Source organism: Natator depressus, chromosome 2 (assembly GCF_965152275.1).
Source record: "Natator depressus isolate rNatDep1 chromosome 2, rNatDep2.hap1, whole genome shotgun sequence".
In the NCBI taxonomy this organism is placed as follows: domain Eukaryota; kingdom Metazoa; phylum Chordata; order Testudines; family Cheloniidae; genus Natator; species Natator depressus.
Window position 1 is genome coordinate 220,576,118 of NC_134235.1, and position 17,988 is coordinate 220,594,105.

Genomic DNA, 17,988 nt, shown 5'->3' on the forward strand with positions numbered 1-17,988 from the left:
ATCTTCCTCCCACAGTTTTAACAACATTTTAAACATTATGTTTTTCTGTCTCTTTTCTTGGCATAGGACTCTTCAGAGTTGGGAACCATGTGTACAAAGTGGTTAATGCTTAACTTAATTCCTGATTGTGTCAGTGTTTTCCCTATAATTTTCATTTTTCTCCTCATTGCAGAATGAATTTAGGACAATATCTTTATGTAAAAAGCTAATTATAAATATTTTCTACATTAAGATAATTAGGGTGATATAAATTATGGAAAAGGGTAGTTTAGTAAAAACAAGTTATATTTAATATATTTTTTAAACAAGTTTAAGGGAGAATGAATAGAATCCAGACTTCCAGGCCTGTGCTTTTGAACTGCTCATACTTCTTCTGTCAGTCATAAATAAAACTAGGCTGTGCTTATTCTGCAGCTGGATTGTTGTGCTGAGGAGGATACATGAGAAATCTTGACTGACTCTCCCTGCTCTCTGTTGATGGATATGGTGAATGAATAAATAAAAATACCTTAACTGAATGGGATTCCCTAGTACTCACAGTATACAATGCTTTTCATCCTTAAGCATCATATCGAAGTACATACTTATTTAATAGTATTTTTAAAAGGCTTGAAAGTTAATTGAGCCATTTTTCTGGACCAATGTCTTCACCTATATATATGGAAAAATAGGGATAATAGTATTTGATTATGTTGATAATTATTCACTAATTTTACAGCAGTTTTTTTGTTATCAGCTTTACAGCTGGGTTTGGCTAATAGTAGCGGTAATGCCTGCAAATACTGCATGTGTTTTACTTTATTATAATGGAGTCTTCTGTAGGACTTGCAAATGTTCTTTTGCAACTACAACAGCAAGGGAACATTGCCAGACCACATTGCCAAGGTACATAATATTGGAAGTAACTTCATTAATGATTATTGTAACAGGGTCATGACTCACCACTGCTGGTGCCTCCAGCTGGTTGCTCCAGGAATTAGTTCCTGTCAGCTGTGGAGCACCCTCTGCGCATCATGTCTCACCTGTTGTCTGCTCTGCTAGTTTGGGACCTGCATTGCACCCCACTTGGCAGCACCCTCTTCAGGACACTGCCCTCCAGCAGTGCCCACTACTCCAGTCTCATCCCCTTCCAGGGCAGGGGAAGTGGGGAGTTAACAGTTCTTCATCTTGCACCTGCCTCAGTGGCCAACCACAACCCCAAAGTCTAGCCCTCACCTCAGGGCAGTCTGTCTCAGCCACACTCCTCTGTGGCCAGGTGCAGTGTAAGAGGGGGACCCAGGCCCACCCACTACTCTGGGTCCCAACCCAGGGACCCTCTGGTGGCAGCCTCTCTCTGCCCTCCTTCGCTCCCCTCTTGTCTGTCTATCTTCCCCAGGCCACTTCCCCTTTGGCCCCATGCACCTTCTCAACCCTTTTTAGCAGGAGCCAGAGCCCTCCTTTGCTCCTCCAAGCCTGCCCAGCACTGCTCTATCCAAGGTACCACCTCCTTACCTCAGGAGCCAGTCCTCCTCCCTTGCTAGTCAGGAAGAGACTACCTCCCCTTTGCTAGGTAGCCTTTATATAGGGCCCAGCCTGGCCCTGATTGGCTCTCCACAAGCTCTTGCTGATTGGCTGCTGGTCTGCGCAGCCTCTCTGGCCTGTTCTAGCCTTTTTCCTCATGGAGTGGGGCAGGTGCCCCACTACAATTATGAATAATATAGTGTCATAGTCCGTGTTCTTTACTTGTACGTCAATATGCCCTAATATGTATTCTCATTACTTCTTTCAAGTTCAGTACTGCTTGGTTTTCAGGGTCTTGAGTCAGCATGACAATTGATAATACCAATGGCATAATCTATAGATACATTTATTCTTGAAGACACTCACTCTAAGGTTACTAGCAGGCCTTGTATCATAAAATGCTGGTCACCCTCAACTCCCATTGACTTCCAATAGGAAGATAAATATGTCAACAGCCTCGTCCAGAGATATTACCAATGGTTACATTAATTCAGCTGCATAACATCAACATCACTGAAGGTGAAAGAAGGGAAACACAGGAAAATGAGAATCTTCAATGCAGCTTAAGTCAGTGAGTGTTGATGGTACTCATTAGAATCAACACCATTTGTTCTAGCACTAGTTCTGCTCCAGCACTGAGCAAGTTCATAAGAAGAACAACAATTAGATTACTTATTATACCATTGCCTTTTAAATGAGCCATTGTTTAGGGGTCTTCACTGCCAAAGTCTTTATAATACAGAAGAAAAATAAAAGAGATGCTAAGATTGCTGGTATGCATCTCAAACCATCTAAGGTGTTTAGGTGATTTCTTTATCAACTGCATTGCTTTTTAAAATATATATATCGTTATATCATTACCTTAAAAAACCCAGCCAATTTCACCAGCGATTTACTGATGCTGTTGTCGTCATCTTCTTTTAATTTGATTTGGGTGTTGAGTTATATAGTGGGTGTGCCAAACAGTGGGCGTACTAAGTGTCCAGCTTGATTGTAGAACACCACCGTTTTTTTGCTTGATGTCACACACTGCTAATCAGTGATGCACTGTTTGTTGAAATTCCATTGATTCAATTCTTTATCTGCAGTGAGTCCTACTTACATAACAGATTTAAAATAGCAAGGTGTGTAATCATACAACAGAATTCAGTTGTGGAATCATGCATATGGCTATTAGAGGTTTAAAATAATTCAAACTGATTTATATTTAATTGATTAATATTCTGTAGTTTCTACTACAGAACTTTCCCATTCTTATTATTTCTACTCTACTTACATTTTAAAGGGCTCACACATCACTGTCCATGATAATTGGAAAATTTGCAAAGGTGCTGCTACATCAAATCCTAATTATTACCTATTTCCATTCTTTCATGAAAAAGGTTAGTAGGTTGGGCAACAATTATATCATCATCTTAATGAAAACAAGTTATTAAATTGCTTTCCACCCGGGTATTAAATCCCTTTCAATACAGGTTGTCTGTAATTCAGTTTGTATATGCAAGTCAATTTTTTTTTTATTATGGACAAGAACCATCACTGATGTTCATTTTTTAAGTTAAGAAATGCTTCTGATTTAATTAGCATCAGATATTTCCATTTAGAACAAAAATGAAATGGTCCAAATAACACAGCTTTCTATTTTTCTCTTGCTTTTCTAAAAGTTTCTGAAACACATCAGTACAAAGCGGTAAAGTTGGCATAGATTATGCTTTGAATTTGACAAAAATAATTAATTCAAAAACATTTGGGCTTCTAAAGTTTTAGAACATTGATGCATTACGTTAAAATGCTGTTTATGTAAATTGATCATTTAAAATATATATATATATATATATTTATTTGACAGAAAAATAGATTTAACAAGTGGCCTGCGTGTGCATTGCAATATGGTAAAGATCCACTAGATGGACCAACTTCAACTACTATGGCAATTAAAAAAAATCAGTGGAGCCGTTCAAAATTAATGCAGTAGAAAATTATTCATATTGGAAGAGTTTGAGAGAAAAATGTTTTAAGTTCTGATAGTCACGTATAAGCACTATGATTTCCTTTCTTTTGGCCCAGGTCCGGAAAACCATACTCATGTGAGTAGTCCATTTAGGTCCTTTGGAGCTCTTCCTGGCTGATCTACAGAACAGAAATATCATAATGGGAGAGCAGACTACTACCAAGTTAAAACTGTTTTAAGCCTCCTTGCCGACTGAAAGAATCTCAGGAGGAATGTATCCCCTAAGGTCAGGGCGGACTGCATAAACAGAGCAGTGTGGAACACCCAGTTCCTATCTTGACTCCAGGCGGCATGGTATGTCAGAGTCCATGTGGGAGGAGGGGACATGATCTACCTTTTGTAGTTCCCAAAAGGAGTTCACTTTTAAATGCTCCCTAAAAACACTGGAATAAAAATTGGGTTGATAATACTACCTTAGAGATGTGATAGTCTTACTTAATAAGTCTTTGTTAAATTCTTTGATGCAAGCTTTGAGATCCTTGGATAGAATGCTATAGAATTCTATTCTTCCATAGATGCTATGCAATTGTTAGGTCCCAATCCTGAATTGAACTCCACACAGGCAGACCCCTGTGCATGCGCAGAGCTCCACTTAAGTTAATGGTGAGTTCCACCTGAGTGCAGCCCATTGCAGGAAGGGGCCTTAGTTTTCAGAGGGCAGTTTGCCATAGTTCATAAATCCTTAGGGCTTGACTGTCAAATGCAGATAATAGTGTGAAGGGGAATTAGAGTTCAAAATTAACCTTTCAAATCCTTTCTTATTTTGGGGGCATCCTAAGATACCAGGTGTGTCCCTTGGGTGGCGGATGCGGGAACCCCATACATAATATGAGCCACTCTGAATATATTGAATGAGCAGCTATGGATCTATGGTTGTGAGTCAGACCAACTACCTGTCCTTGTAAAAAAGTAAGTTATAAAAACAACCCTGAGAAAACAGTCTGTCTCAATTATCCAGCCTCTCTGTCAGTTAGGCTCTTGGAATCGAGTCGACAACGAGTTCAAATGGAGGTATGAAGGGGGTGCAACAAACTCGTGAGGGAGTTCCTTGCCTGTAACTAGAGCTCCTGAGAGCTAAAACTAAAACTAGTGCTGGGTGCTGCTGGAGCATGAACCACCATGTGGGACTCTGGGAAACTGACTCAAGTAATTAGAGAAATGACTGTTCAATATTAGTATTCTTGGAGTATGCAAAATGTGATGGACTGAATGTGGAAGACTCCATTAAGACCCAACCAATCAAGACCCCCCCCCAAATAAACAAGTAAACAAACAAACAAAATTTGGCAAATGCTACCCCCCACACCCCAAACAGGAAATGTAATGCATTCCATCAGTGAAGAATAATAACTTGGTGTCTGCTGGCAGGATAAAGTAACCAGCGCTGAGGTGTTACAAAGGATTGGCCACTGGACTGTAGAAACAATGATTTTAAAAAAAGGCTGAATTGGTTTGGACATTTTGTACAGGTATCACCACTCTGTATTTCTAGACAAGCACTTGACAAGATACCACCTGGTGGAAGACAGAAAAGAGGAGGACAACAGATGACATGTAAGAAAACTAGTGAGAAGAATGTCACTGTTATGGAAACAGACTATAATGGAGCAAGAAACATGGCACTTGACCAACGGTGGAGGAAAGACTGGGTAGTCTCCTGTCACAAGGTGCAAGAGTCTCTAATATAAAAAATAATTACAATATTTTTGAAGGGGGTCATTTTCTTATCAAAGAATTTTTACAGAAATAATTTCCTAAGGGAATTAGATAGGATATTGGGGAAACAGGGTCAAATAGCAAAGGCCTATGCTTCTCTATTTGGGAGGGTTAGCTTACATAAGAAAAACCCACTCCCTAGCATTCTAATTCCATAGATGCTGTTCTGGAAAGGTCTGATTTTAGGGTTAAAAAAGAGCATATAATACTATGCTAAGAAATCATATGGAAAGAGAAAAGTTGAGAATAGGTAATAAAATGAACGAATGTATTAAATGTAAAATGAAAAATTGATTTAGGGCCTAAGTCAACGCCCATTTAAGTAAATAGAAGCCTTTCTGTTAACTTCAATGGCCATTGGATTGGACCTCTTAAATCAGATTTTCAAAGGTGTTTAAGCACCTGAAGATGAGATGGGCACCTAGTGGATTTTACTTCTTTTAATTCTTCAAAAAGCTCACTGATTCTTCAAAAAGCTCAATGATAGGTTCACATCAAGTCACTGTATACTCATCCTCTGGCTGTTTTTCTTCATATATCTATTTTGGCCAGTTAGGTTCTTTTTACCTTTTAGATGCAAAGGAAATAATTGTCCCTCTACTAATGCTTTAAAGGCTGTCAGTAGACAGCTAGAGTTTTTTTGAGTATCATCAGTTTCAAAGCACATTTGGATTTGTGTCTCTAGTATTGTATACCTAGTTTTGATGACAGTGGTTTGATCACATTTTCATATAAAAACAGACCATGGCTCCTGTCATGTTTCACCAGTGCATATTCTGAAATTCTAAGAACAAGTCTTACTATATACTTGTATTCTTTTTCAGATCTTGCCTTTAGAGACAGAAAGTTCTCTGGCACAGAGACTCTTCATTATCCAGCTTATTTTATACCCTCACAGGGTTGCGTATGCTATGGTGCTCTATAAATTATTATTAATATCTAAAGGCCTATGGTGATGGGTTTGGTCACAGAGATCCCCTTGGGACCGTCACCTGACATGCTGAGATTACCTCTGAGCCCATTTTCCCTGCCAAAGGTTGGGACTCCAGAGCCCTGCCTTGTTGATCCAGACATGCTAGCCTGCTACAACACAGACCCAGGTCTGGGCATGCCCCCAAAGCTGCAGATTTTAACCAAAAACTACTCAGCAGGTCTTCTATCTCAAGCACCCAGACACCCAGTTCCCAGTGGGATCCAAACACGAAATAAATCAGTTTTACTCTGTATAAAGCTTATACAGGGTAAACTCATAAATTGTCTGCCCTCTATAACACTGATAGAGAGATAAGCATAGCTGTTTGCTCCCCCAGGTATTAATCACTTACTCTGGGTTAATTAATGAACAAAAGTGATTTTATTAAGTATAAAAAGTAGGATTTAAGTGGTTTCAAGTAATAACAGACAGAACAAAATAAGTCACCAAGAAAAATAAAGCAAAAACACGCAAGTCTAAGCCTAATACATTAAGAAACTGTTTACAGGTAAAATCTCACCCTCAGAGATGTTCCAATAAGCTTCCTTCACAGACTAGACTCCTTCCTAGTCTGGCCTAGTCCTTTTTCCTGGTACAGTCCTTGTTAGTTCCAGCAGACATCTTAGGTGGAAAGTAGGGATGGTCTCATAACTGGCCGCCTCCTTTGTTCTGTTCCACCCCCTTTTATAGCTTTGGCACCTGGCAGGAATCTTTTGTCTCCCTGGGTCCCCACCCCTCCTTCTAAATGGAAAAGTACCAGATTTAAGATGGATTCCAGTATCATGTGACATGGTCACATGTCCTATGAGACCCCAGCCTCCATTCTTCCTGGGCTGGCCTACACTACACAGGAAGGCTTGCAGGTGAATAAACCATTTACAACTAATTGTCCTAGTCAATGGGAGCCATCTAGATTTTAAGCCACCATTAATGGCCCACACTTTGCATAATTACATTAGGACCTCAGAGTTATACTTCATATTTCTAGCTTCAGATACAAGAATGATACATGCATACAAATAGGATGAACACACTCAATAGATTATAAGCTTTGTAATGATACCTTACAAGAGACCTTTCGCATAATGCATATTTCAGTAACATCATATTCACACTCATAAGCATATTTCCATAAAACATATGGAGTGCAATGTCACACCTATATAAAGTAGCATTTGTAAAAATGGAATGACTTGAATTATGGTCTTAATCTATTGGGTGACAGCTGTGCCAGAGACTCAGATTCAAGAAGAGAACAGATATAGTTTAGAAAGTTAGATCTACCTGACATCATCCAAGATTGAGCAGGGCATGTATCTTGCACCAATAGAATCTTATGCTGTGATTTTGCCAGATCTCACAAACTATGCAGAGTTCGATCGGCATATTACCTGGATGAAAGACTTCAAGGAAAAGCAGATGCTGCAAGAAGAGGTTTTGGTGTTTCAGTAAGTGGATCTTTTTGTAATTCTTTAGTGAGCCACTCTGCCAGCATGGTGTTGGAGGCAACTGTGCTGGAAGAGCTGTCTTTCAGATGGCAGATGTCTTTCACCAGTAATCATTTCAAATTCTATGGCATTTTTCTCAAGTGCAGGGCTGTGGCTGTGAGGCAGCATGGACCTTGCCAGTTTAGAGCCTTGAACAACTTCCTTCTACTAGACTCCCTAGAACAGCTTCTTTAATAATTTGCTCATCTCTGAACAGTCAGCAAGCAGGTGAAATCCAGAATACCTTTGTTCTGGTTAGTTAATAGAGCTGAATAGTACCTATGGTGTAAAATGCTTTATAATAACTGGGCTCAAAAGAGGAAGCTGTTACTGGTTGTTAAAAACTTGTAGGTGAACTTAGTGCCTATGAAAGTGAAAGTCTAATAGTTTGGCTTGAAGTATCATTCCCTCAGAGAACTCAGACAATGCACGTGCAACAATACTTCAGGAACTCTCTTAAGAAACTGTCTGTGGTGGAACTGTTTTAAAAGATGTACGCAACTGGAAAAAGCCATCTCCAAATTCATTTTCACCAGTGACCAAAGACAGGATTTGAACATGGGACTCTACATGGGAACTACAGGCCAGTCAGCCTCACCTCAGTCCCTGGAAAAATCATGGAGCAGGTCCTCAAAGAATCAATCCTGAAGCACTTACATGAGAGGAAAGTGATCAGGAACAGTCAGCATGGATTCACCAAGGGAAGGTCATGCCTGACTAATCTAATCGCCTTTTATGATGAGATTACTGGTTCTGTGGATGAAGGGAAAGCAGTGGATGTATTGTTTCTTGACTTTAGCAAAGCTTTTGACACGGTCTCCCACAGTATTCTTGTCAGCAAGTTAAGGAAGTATGGGCTGGATGAATGCACTATAAGGTGGGTAGAAAGCTGGCTAGATTGTCGGGCTCAATGGGTAGTGATCAATGGCTCCATGTCTAGTTGGCAGCCGGTGTCAAGTGGAGTGCCCCAGGGGTCGGTCCTGGGGCCGGTTTTGTTCAATATCTTCATAAATGATCTGGAGGATGGTGTGGATTGCACTCTCAGCAAATTTGCAGATGATACTAAACTGGGAGGAGTGGTAGATACGCTGGAGGGGAGGGATAGGATACAGAAGGACCTAGAAAAATTGGAGGATTGGGCCAAAAGAAATCTGATGAGGTTCAATAAGGATAAGTGCAGGGTCCTGCACTTAGGATGGAAGAATCCAATGCACCACTACAGACTAGGGACCGAATGGCTAGGCAGCAGTTCTGCGGAAAAGGACCTAGGGGTGACAGTGGACGAGAAGCTGGATATGAGTCAACAGTGTGCCCTTGTTGCCAAGAAGGCCAATGGCATTTTGGGATGTATAAGTAGGGGCATAGCGAGCAGATCGAGGGACGTGATCGTTCCCCTCTATTCGACACTGGTGAGGCCTCATCTGGAGTACTGTGTCCAGTTTTGGGCCCCACACTACAAGAAGGATGTGGATAAATTGGAGAGAGTCCAGCGAAGGGCAACAAAAATGATTAGGGGTCTAGAGCACATGACTTATGAAGAGAGGCTGAGGGAGCTGGGATTGTTTAGTCTGCAGAAGAGAAGAATGAGGGGGGATTTGATAGCTGCTTTCAACTACCTGAAAGGGGGTTCCAAAGAGGATGGCTCTAGACTGTTCTCAATGGTAGCAGATGACAGAACGAGGAGTTATGGTCTCAAGTTGCAATGGGGGAGGTTTAGATTGGATATTAGGAAAAACTTTTTCACTAAGAGGGTGGTGAAACACTGGAATGCGTTACCTAGGGAGGTGGTAGAATCTCCTTCCTTAGAGGTTTTTAAGGTCAGGCTTGACAAAGCCCTGGCTGGGATGATTTAACTGGGAATTGGTCCTGCTTCAAGCAGGGGGTTGGACTAGATGACCTTCTGGGGTCCCTTCCAACCCTGATATTCTATGATTCTATGATTCTATGACTCCAGAAGCCAGCATACTGAGGGTTTTCCATTGACTTCAGTTGGACTGGTATTTGGCCCTCACTCAGTGCAGCCCATAGCCCATAGGGAAGAAGCTTTTATTATCACATATATTGTGCTGCATAAAAACCACAGGTGCTCTACCTATTATACACATTGACTCAATTATGACTCCCCCTTCTCTTCTCCACCGTTCTTCTGTCCTCCTTCTCTAGATGCTCATTTTGTCCTTTTCTTAGCTTCTCTCCCTTCTCTCTGCCCTGTCTTTCTCACACTTGCAGCTGCAAGTGTCCTCACGCACATCTTCTTAAGGTGTTCCCATGGTGTGGAAGAACAGCATGTTCAACTCCTCTGCCAACTCCTGCAGCTGGGGCTTCTCTGCTTGGGGTTCTGTTGACTGTTCTCCCAGTTGTCCAGCTCATTCTGCCTGGCTCTGTCCAGGAATAAATAGCCAGTGCTCTTGTCCTACTGCTCCATCTTTAAGTGCACAAACATAATGTAATACTTGCAGACTAAAAATGCCTCAGCAATGTTAAGCGTTGTGGGGAGGAAGAGGGTCACAAGCTTGCGAAAAGTAATGTGACTGCAGGAATGGACTTAGGGACACCTGAAACAACAACACTTTGCATTAACAACGTGTCTTCCATCCAAGGAGCTCAAAGCACTTTACAGACATTAATGAGTTGAACTTCACAACCCTCCTTGTGAGTTAAGATAATGTTACCCTCACATTACTAATGTGGAGACTAGGGCATCATTATGTGACTTGCACATAGTCACACAGGAAGGCCACAACAGAGCTGGAAATAGAATCTGTATCTCCTTTAATAAGGTTATCTGTTGGGATAGCAGATAGAACTAAACAAAAAGAATCCAGTAGAATCCTTCCCGCTGAAAGGGACATGGAAGTACTCAAAGTTTTAAGTATGGTGGGATGGGGGATGGGAAGAGCATTTGCCTCCCTAAAAGATTACTGTGTGTAGTCCCCTTCGTTGGCTGCACAGTCACACTGCCTGTTTTGAGTGATGCAGATGCTGATTTCCTGCCCCAGCCTCCTCTGCTTTTATGACAATTACTACAATGTCTTTATGAACACAACGTGGCCTGTGTTATGCATGCTGCAGTGGTCGTATGAGCTAAGAGCCGTGACTCATGTCAGAAGATCCAATACAAAGTTTAAGCTTCAGAAGTCTCTCCTCCCACTAAGGATATGGAATACTTTCAAATGCACATGTGAGTCAAACCTTTTCTCTACTCTGACTATTCTGTAGTGGGCATAGCAACAGAAGGGAATATAGAAGACACTAAAACAACCACTGCAGCAAATCCTCACCACCCTACAAAATATTTAATGTGAAAAATGTTTATTAGTTATTATAAAATAAATCAACCAACTTTTCCTTGGGGCAAAAAGTTATTACTAGTAAAGAAACAAAAGCAAAAGCAAAAAGGATTAATTAAAAACTGGTGTAGATGGTTTGCTTCCCCCTGTTACATGTGCAATATAAACGTGTGCATTTGTTCTGTGCCCGCAGCACTAGTTTCTGCTCCAATTTTCTGGAGTGGCTTCAGGGGCTGTGGTAAAGTACCAGTGAAAATGAGGTTGTAAATATCCCTTTGAATGATACACAGAAAATAATTTAAATTACTAGAGGAAGACACTAGAGACTTTTAAAAGTGCTGTAAAATTACCCCCAAATCAGGGAATCTCTCTAAAAATTAATCTCAAATCAGGAAATTTCCTACTGGAACCTGATATGGCATCTATGTCCCAGGTACAAAGCCCATTTTCCATACATTTGAAGGCTCTCCTTGTTTTGAGTGTGTGTGCATGTGTGTGTGTGCATGCATGCATACAGGATAGTTGAGGGTGCATTAAAAAGGTGTGTTTCCATGAAAACTTAGATTTATACAATGATTGGGGCTAAATTACCGGTAGGATAAGAAGTTAACACCCTAACGTGGAGGATGAGTAGGGAAAGCAGTAACTTTTCTGATGATCTCGGATAACAGGGAAGTGTGACACTTTAAAATGTCTTGTCCTCACACTGGGAACACAGGACAGGACAGAATCTATCTAGGGGACTGGGGGACAGCAGTACTGAAACTATCTTGGCAGGCTGAAGTTTGTGTTGAGGGTGGGAGCCTTTGAGCACATTCATGATTTCGAGAGATGTGACTTCTTACATTTTTAGTTTGCACCTCTGTCCATCTCCACCCCCACCTTATACACACATTCTGAATGGGACAAGGGCACAGACAGGGACTTGGGCAAGATTGACTCAGAGAAGGTGATGTCGATAGGGGTGGGACTTTCAGATCAATAGCCCCCTGTCCTCTCCTTTTCCACTGGCTCGAGTTAATGCTGCTGCTGTTGCTGCTTTATCAGTGTCAGTATCTTCCTAGGCTCTGTGCAGTGCAATTCCAACTTCCCTAGAGCAGCAGCCTCTTCAGTCTACTGGACTCCAGCAGCCAGTTCAGGACTTTATTTCCTTTTCTACAAGTGGCTGATCCCTAGTGTTTCACGGGGTAGAGTATTTGCTCTCACCACAGTATCCCTGTAAGTATTTCACTTTGTTACTTACATTATTGCCTTTTTGTGAAACTAATCTGTCCTGCGTTAGCTCATGACTTGTCAAGTCCCACTCAGGAGCTGTTCTAGGGTTTGCTTCTGGTTCAGGGGTTCAGATGGCAATTGACTTTTGTAATTTTTGTTTTCTGCTTTTGGCAGCTGATAAAAATCAGTGGTGACTTCAAAGCTCCTGTTTTACTGCTTCATAACCAAGGCACTTACATATCCTTACTGTACCAGTGAAATGAAAGTAAGGAAGATACATAATTTCATTCCTGTTTTACTGAATAATTCTTTCTAATAATACAGGCAAGAACAAACATTCAGAGAAACTTGAACACATGTTTACAAAATGTTACTCTGCAGAAGAAGGTATAACCAACTGACCTTTAACCATAGATAAAAAGGAAAGGTTTAGAACAGAATTAGATTCAATATATTAGCTGTTATCTAGCTCATATACATGTAGTGAGGGTGAATAAAGGACTGGTTACCAGCACTTTGAAAAACCTTGTATTACTATTATTATTATTGGCTCACAAAATTATTCTGGTTGGAAACCCAGTTGGGAGACACAACAAATTCCTGGGACCCAGTGTAAAACTTTCTTTGGCCCAAATCACTATTTTGTATTTACATGACACCTCTGAAAGTTGGTAGCTCACATACTTCTTTGCTGTTTTTATTTTGAGAATTGGTAAGGGAGTATCTGACTGCGGTGAAAAGTGTGGTTATAAATGCTGTGACAGATAAATCTGCAGGGTGGCATTTAGGTGAGATACCAAATGAGGGGGAATGTTTTTGAATCTTTTTCCTCAGTCTTGTTTATGTATCTCTACTCCCCTCAGCCTGCTGACACAGTGAGAGGAGGGGCTAAAAAAACCCAGCTAAAGGACAGTGAGCACAGAACAGGGGTAGCGCAGATGATCCCTGCCTCAGAGCTAAAAGTTGGATAATGGTTTTGGGACTGAAGTGTCTAAAGGATGCTTTGCCAGTCCTATTGCTGCTGCTGGGTTTGAGACAGTTCTCACAGTCTTTTGCTTCTTTTCAAACGTTTCTTTTTGGTGCCACAGCTGAAGCCATCCTGGGCTGCTGTGTTCCAAGTGTTAACTAGCTGGTGCTTAACGCTGGTGCCTGGGACTTGGAAATCAGTGACAAAGTTGCATTCTGGGCCAAGACACTCTCCAAGAGAAGAAGCTGGTGTTGCCTTCCGACCCTAAAACGATCAATCTAATCACTGGATATAATCACAATACTGAGCCTTTCTGCAAGGCTTGCAAATTGCTTTAAAAACATTAATTCTTCTCACAATCCTGTAAAGTAGCTTCATATTATTATCCCCATATTATATAGAGATAGTAAAAAAAAGAGGCTCAGCTAGGTTGTGACTTACCCAAGGTCACATAGCAAGTCTGTGACAGCGCTGGAAATAGAAAACAAATCTGCTGTCTCCCCACGGGCGTTTGAAAACTACAATGAAGGGCTCTTCCAAGACACTGCTCTTACGGACATGTTTAATTAGTGGGTCATCCAAATCATGACAGTGTAAGTTTACTCTGCAGAGACATAATGAACAGCTCAACCTTAACTCCAGCCTGCAGATCTGCCTGTGTTGTGAGAGTAGGCTAGCAGCATTTGAAAGAGTGACCTCTTCAGGCAGTCAGTAGATGAATAATAAGGTTCTCTTGACTGAATGCTAATTGTTTCCCAAGCGGTTGGACAGTTAACAGTTTGTATATCCCTGAAACAACAATAGCCATTTAATACACTTCATTGCACATTGGTGTTTTCCTATACTTCGTGTTAAGGTTCTGAGGCATGTGACTCTTGGGTTCAAATAGAGGAGATGGCGCTAAACCTTGGGGAGAGACGACCTATTCTGTCAAAAAAGGTGAAAGGCTTTCATTGACTTCAATGAGATTTGGAGTAGGCCAATAAGACATAATTAACTTGGTCTGTGCAAATCATTTTATTCCACCTGTGTTCATGCACTGGGAATATATGGACGCTGAGGAGAATAGTTGTTGAATTAAAATAAAAGTTGCTTCACAGTGGACTAGATTTCTTTTTAAAGTGTGCTTCATTTGGATTTGAATAATAATTAAAAATTAAAGACACAGAAACAAATATTATGTACTGAAACAAATCAACAGTGTTCTTCCTACTTACAAGGTACATCATGGCTCCAGCTCTTTCATCTCCCAGCTTTCATCTCAGGTGCTTTCTTAGGTATGTCTTCAGTGAGAAAATCCAGACCTGTAATTTTCCATCAGTGTAGCTCAGTCAATGGTAACAATAGTGGAAGCTATAGGGCAGAGAGAGCTCAGGTGTTTTAACCATTGTGCTATCTAACCCTGTTCTGAGAGACAAGGTACTGGACCAACTTCTGTTGGTGAGAGAGACAAGCTTTTGAGCTACACAGAGCTCTTGTGCAGGTCTGGGAAATGTACTCAGTGTCACAGCTAAATACAAGATGGAACAGATGGTTTATCATAAGTAGTTATTCTGAGCAGATAGAGCTGCACCCATCGAGAATTTCAGGTCAGAATTTTCCTAGTGTAGATCAGCTCACAATGGCTGTTTATTCTGTCGTGTCTGACTTTTCATTATGACTGTAGGGTTGCTACTCTTTGCCTCTCCCATTCTGCTCTCTCTAGATATCTAATATTTCATGCATACACATGTTAGAAAAGCTATAATAAATGTTTGCTTAATTTCAATGCAATACTGAAAGAAGACAGCCTTGGATTTACTCTTTCCTCTGTTATGGCTGGAAGGGCTCATTCTGTGCATACACTTACTCACTCGTGTGCAACAGTCTACTCTTTGCCCTGGTCCTGCCAGTCTGAATCGGAACTGACAGAACTACCAGTAGTGCAGATTGTTTATAATCCTGATACTTGATTGCAATAATTTTAAACATGAATGTTATAATTCTTTAAATCTCTACTAATAATTGAATAACTAGCAGAGAGGCAGGGTGGTCTAAACACAGGAGTGGTAGATGGGTGCTCCTGTGTTCTAAGATCAGCTCTGAGGCCAACCTAGTCTGTGACTATTGGCAATTCACTGAATGTTTTTATCTCAATTTTTCCATCTGTGAAATGGAGTTTATGATACTTAGCTGCTTTGCAAGCATATTGTAAAGCACATTGTATTGGTTAATGTTTATACTAGTGCTTTGGAAATGAAAAGTGCTATATAAATGTTAAGTGTTATGCATGACCACAATTCATAAATCATCTCAGGGATAGCTTTTAAAGTTATGTGAGAAAGGATTAGAGAAGGGCAAAGTCACTATTGTTTTTATGTCCTTTCTTTTAGGTACCAGTGTGAAGCATGGACTCTGTGTGTAGAAGAAGGTGGTACCTTCAATTGGGCTGTATATTGATAGTGAATTTGGTTTATGCCAATCCAGAATATCAGAAAGAACCTCCTGGAAGCCTGGGTGAGATTGACCATCACTGCTGGGAGATCTCCTCTCACAGGCTGGTGGAAATGAAGAAACTCAGGGTAGCAGATGCTATCATTGCTCTCTGGGATTTCATGATGTTCCTAAAAGAATCACCTAAGGCCAAGCATAACGAACTCTTCAATGACTTAGCCCAGAACTTCTGGGATATGTATGTCGACTGTGTGCTTTCAAGGTCCCATGGAATGGGCAGAAGACAGTTACTATCTCCCAATTATTTTTCCACATACCCATAGAGAACCTCACGAGGTAACTTTAATGTACAATACTAACCAACTAACTACAAGCTATTAAAGCCATAATATTGTTCCATCCTTCAACGGTCTATTTTTCAGACAACTCAACACAATAATTTCTAGTTTTCTGCCCATCTTTCTTTATTAAATGCTTTTCAAAGCCATTTTAATAATAATTTACATCTTTCTTTCCTTTTACATCTACAGTGCATCAAATTTTGAAGAATTGTGTGTGTTGTTCAGATTGTGCTAGATCATATATGTCCATATAACCCTACTATGTGCTCTGTTCAAGGCAAATTGGGCTATATATTAGCTATTATATTTTTACCAAGGTTTTTCTTAAAAGCGTCTGTGTGAATTTAGTGCTCATAAAAGCTCATCGTGCCAAACTAACAAGGTTGGAGACTGAATTCCTCTGTTTATTCACAGAACAGATGTAAAAGAAATAGCAACAGTGACATCTTCATAGCAATTATGCTTCACCTCTGACCTGGAGAAATTATCTCTCGGAGAGGTTCAGATTCCCTGTCCATTCAAGTCATATCCTTCCCACTGACACATACTATTAGTGCTCATTTTTGTAACATGGACACCTGGCCACTGAGAACCACCAAATGGTAACAAATTCACTGGTCACTCTTGCTTTTGGGGGAGATTTGAACTGGCAGCCTCTGGATGACCAGCTCTATATCTTATTAACCAATCCCCAGAGATAGCTTTGCCCCAGAGTAATATAACCCCAGTAGATTTTTTTTTTACAGTGGCAAAGAATTGTGATTGAACATGACACACAAAATGAATAGACCAAAATAAAAGATATCACATAACCCTAGCCTTCCTAAACAGATTGCTAGGATAATAACTAGCCCTCTTTTCTAATCTTGCAGGGTCAGACTTCTCAAAACATCAGTTTTAGGCCAAAATGGGAGAAAATTGAAGATACCTTAGCAAGATGACATCAAACGGAAGGAAAGGAGCCTGCTTGTCAAAAGCACAGCCTGACCTGTAGCTGCTTATTGAGCATTGTTCCTGTGATGGGTTTTGAGATTTTGTTTTATGCTGAACAAGCTCTTGATAATTGATAAGTTCTTCGGATGTGCGTTACCAACGTTTCCCTTTCTTTAAATGTACCATGGTTGCCTTTCCCACCCCTCTGCACGTGTGAATGCTTTATGTATTTTGAGTCAATATCTGTGTTCTCTCAGGTAAACCTATCTGTTTAAACTAGTGTTATATTTTTGTAGACATTCACCTTGCAAATAATTATTTTTTAAAATGTTAACTGCAATGGAAACCCAATATATTTTTATACATTAAACAGACTGCAATGGTAACAAGGATATTTTATACAGTATCATGCACATGAAATGGATTTCAGTTTTAAGATCTGCAAAAAAGTGCCAATATCAACCCAAAGGGAGAGATTATGCTTGATGTAGTGTCTTGTGCAGCCTCTGAGTTTGTATTTGATCACTGCTTGGTCTTGGTTATAGTTTAATTAAAATATTTTTCTATGCAATAAAGACTGAATAATAGTCACTGTCTCATACTTGTCCATTTGTGTAGCTGATTAGTTACAAATACAGTATATGTATAATATAAAAAGGGACAGTTACATATTTTGCATAAGATTAGCATGTGCCCAATGCACCCAGGTGGGCGTAAAAGGGGTGCAATGTATCCCACCCATGGGCTACTTGGGTTGCAGCACAGTGGGAGAGCCGCCTCAGGCAGATGGGCATGGAGTGGAGAATGGATGGAGTCTTGTCTCCACTACAAGAAACCAACCAGCACAGCACAGCACAGCTGGCAAAGAGGGGGCAATAACCGGCTACTGGTCTCTTCCCAAGCAAGGGGAACTTAGTAATATACTGTGATTCTCCAAGTCAAGACTTGTTTTCTGGTTTGCTCCTGGAGCTGTGCAACTTATGGCAGAATGTTAAATCAAGGTCTAGCCCTTTACAGGGGTGGCACTGGGAGAGCCTTGTCGGGGCTATAGCCACCCCAAAATTTGCCTTACCCCCCCCCCCGTAGCCACTCCTTCCAGTGCAAAAGTCAAATGTTACCCAG

General features: G+C 40.7%; 1 protein-coding gene across 1 annotated transcript; it reads left to right on the forward strand.

Annotated features, from left to right (window-relative positions):
* Positions 1 to 15,546: 15,546 nt before the first annotated feature.
* FAM237B (family with sequence similarity 237 member B) lies at positions 15,547 to 16,885 on the forward strand. Its single transcript, XM_074943392.1, has 2 exons — positions 15,547 to 15,928; positions 16,806 to 16,885. Exon 1 carries the CDS (start codon positions 15,547 to 15,549, stop codon positions 15,913 to 15,915), a length of 369 nt encoding a protein of 122 aa, XP_074799493.1. The 3' UTR covers positions 15,916 to 15,928; positions 16,806 to 16,885.
* Positions 16,886 to 17,988: the final 1,103 nt, after the last annotated feature.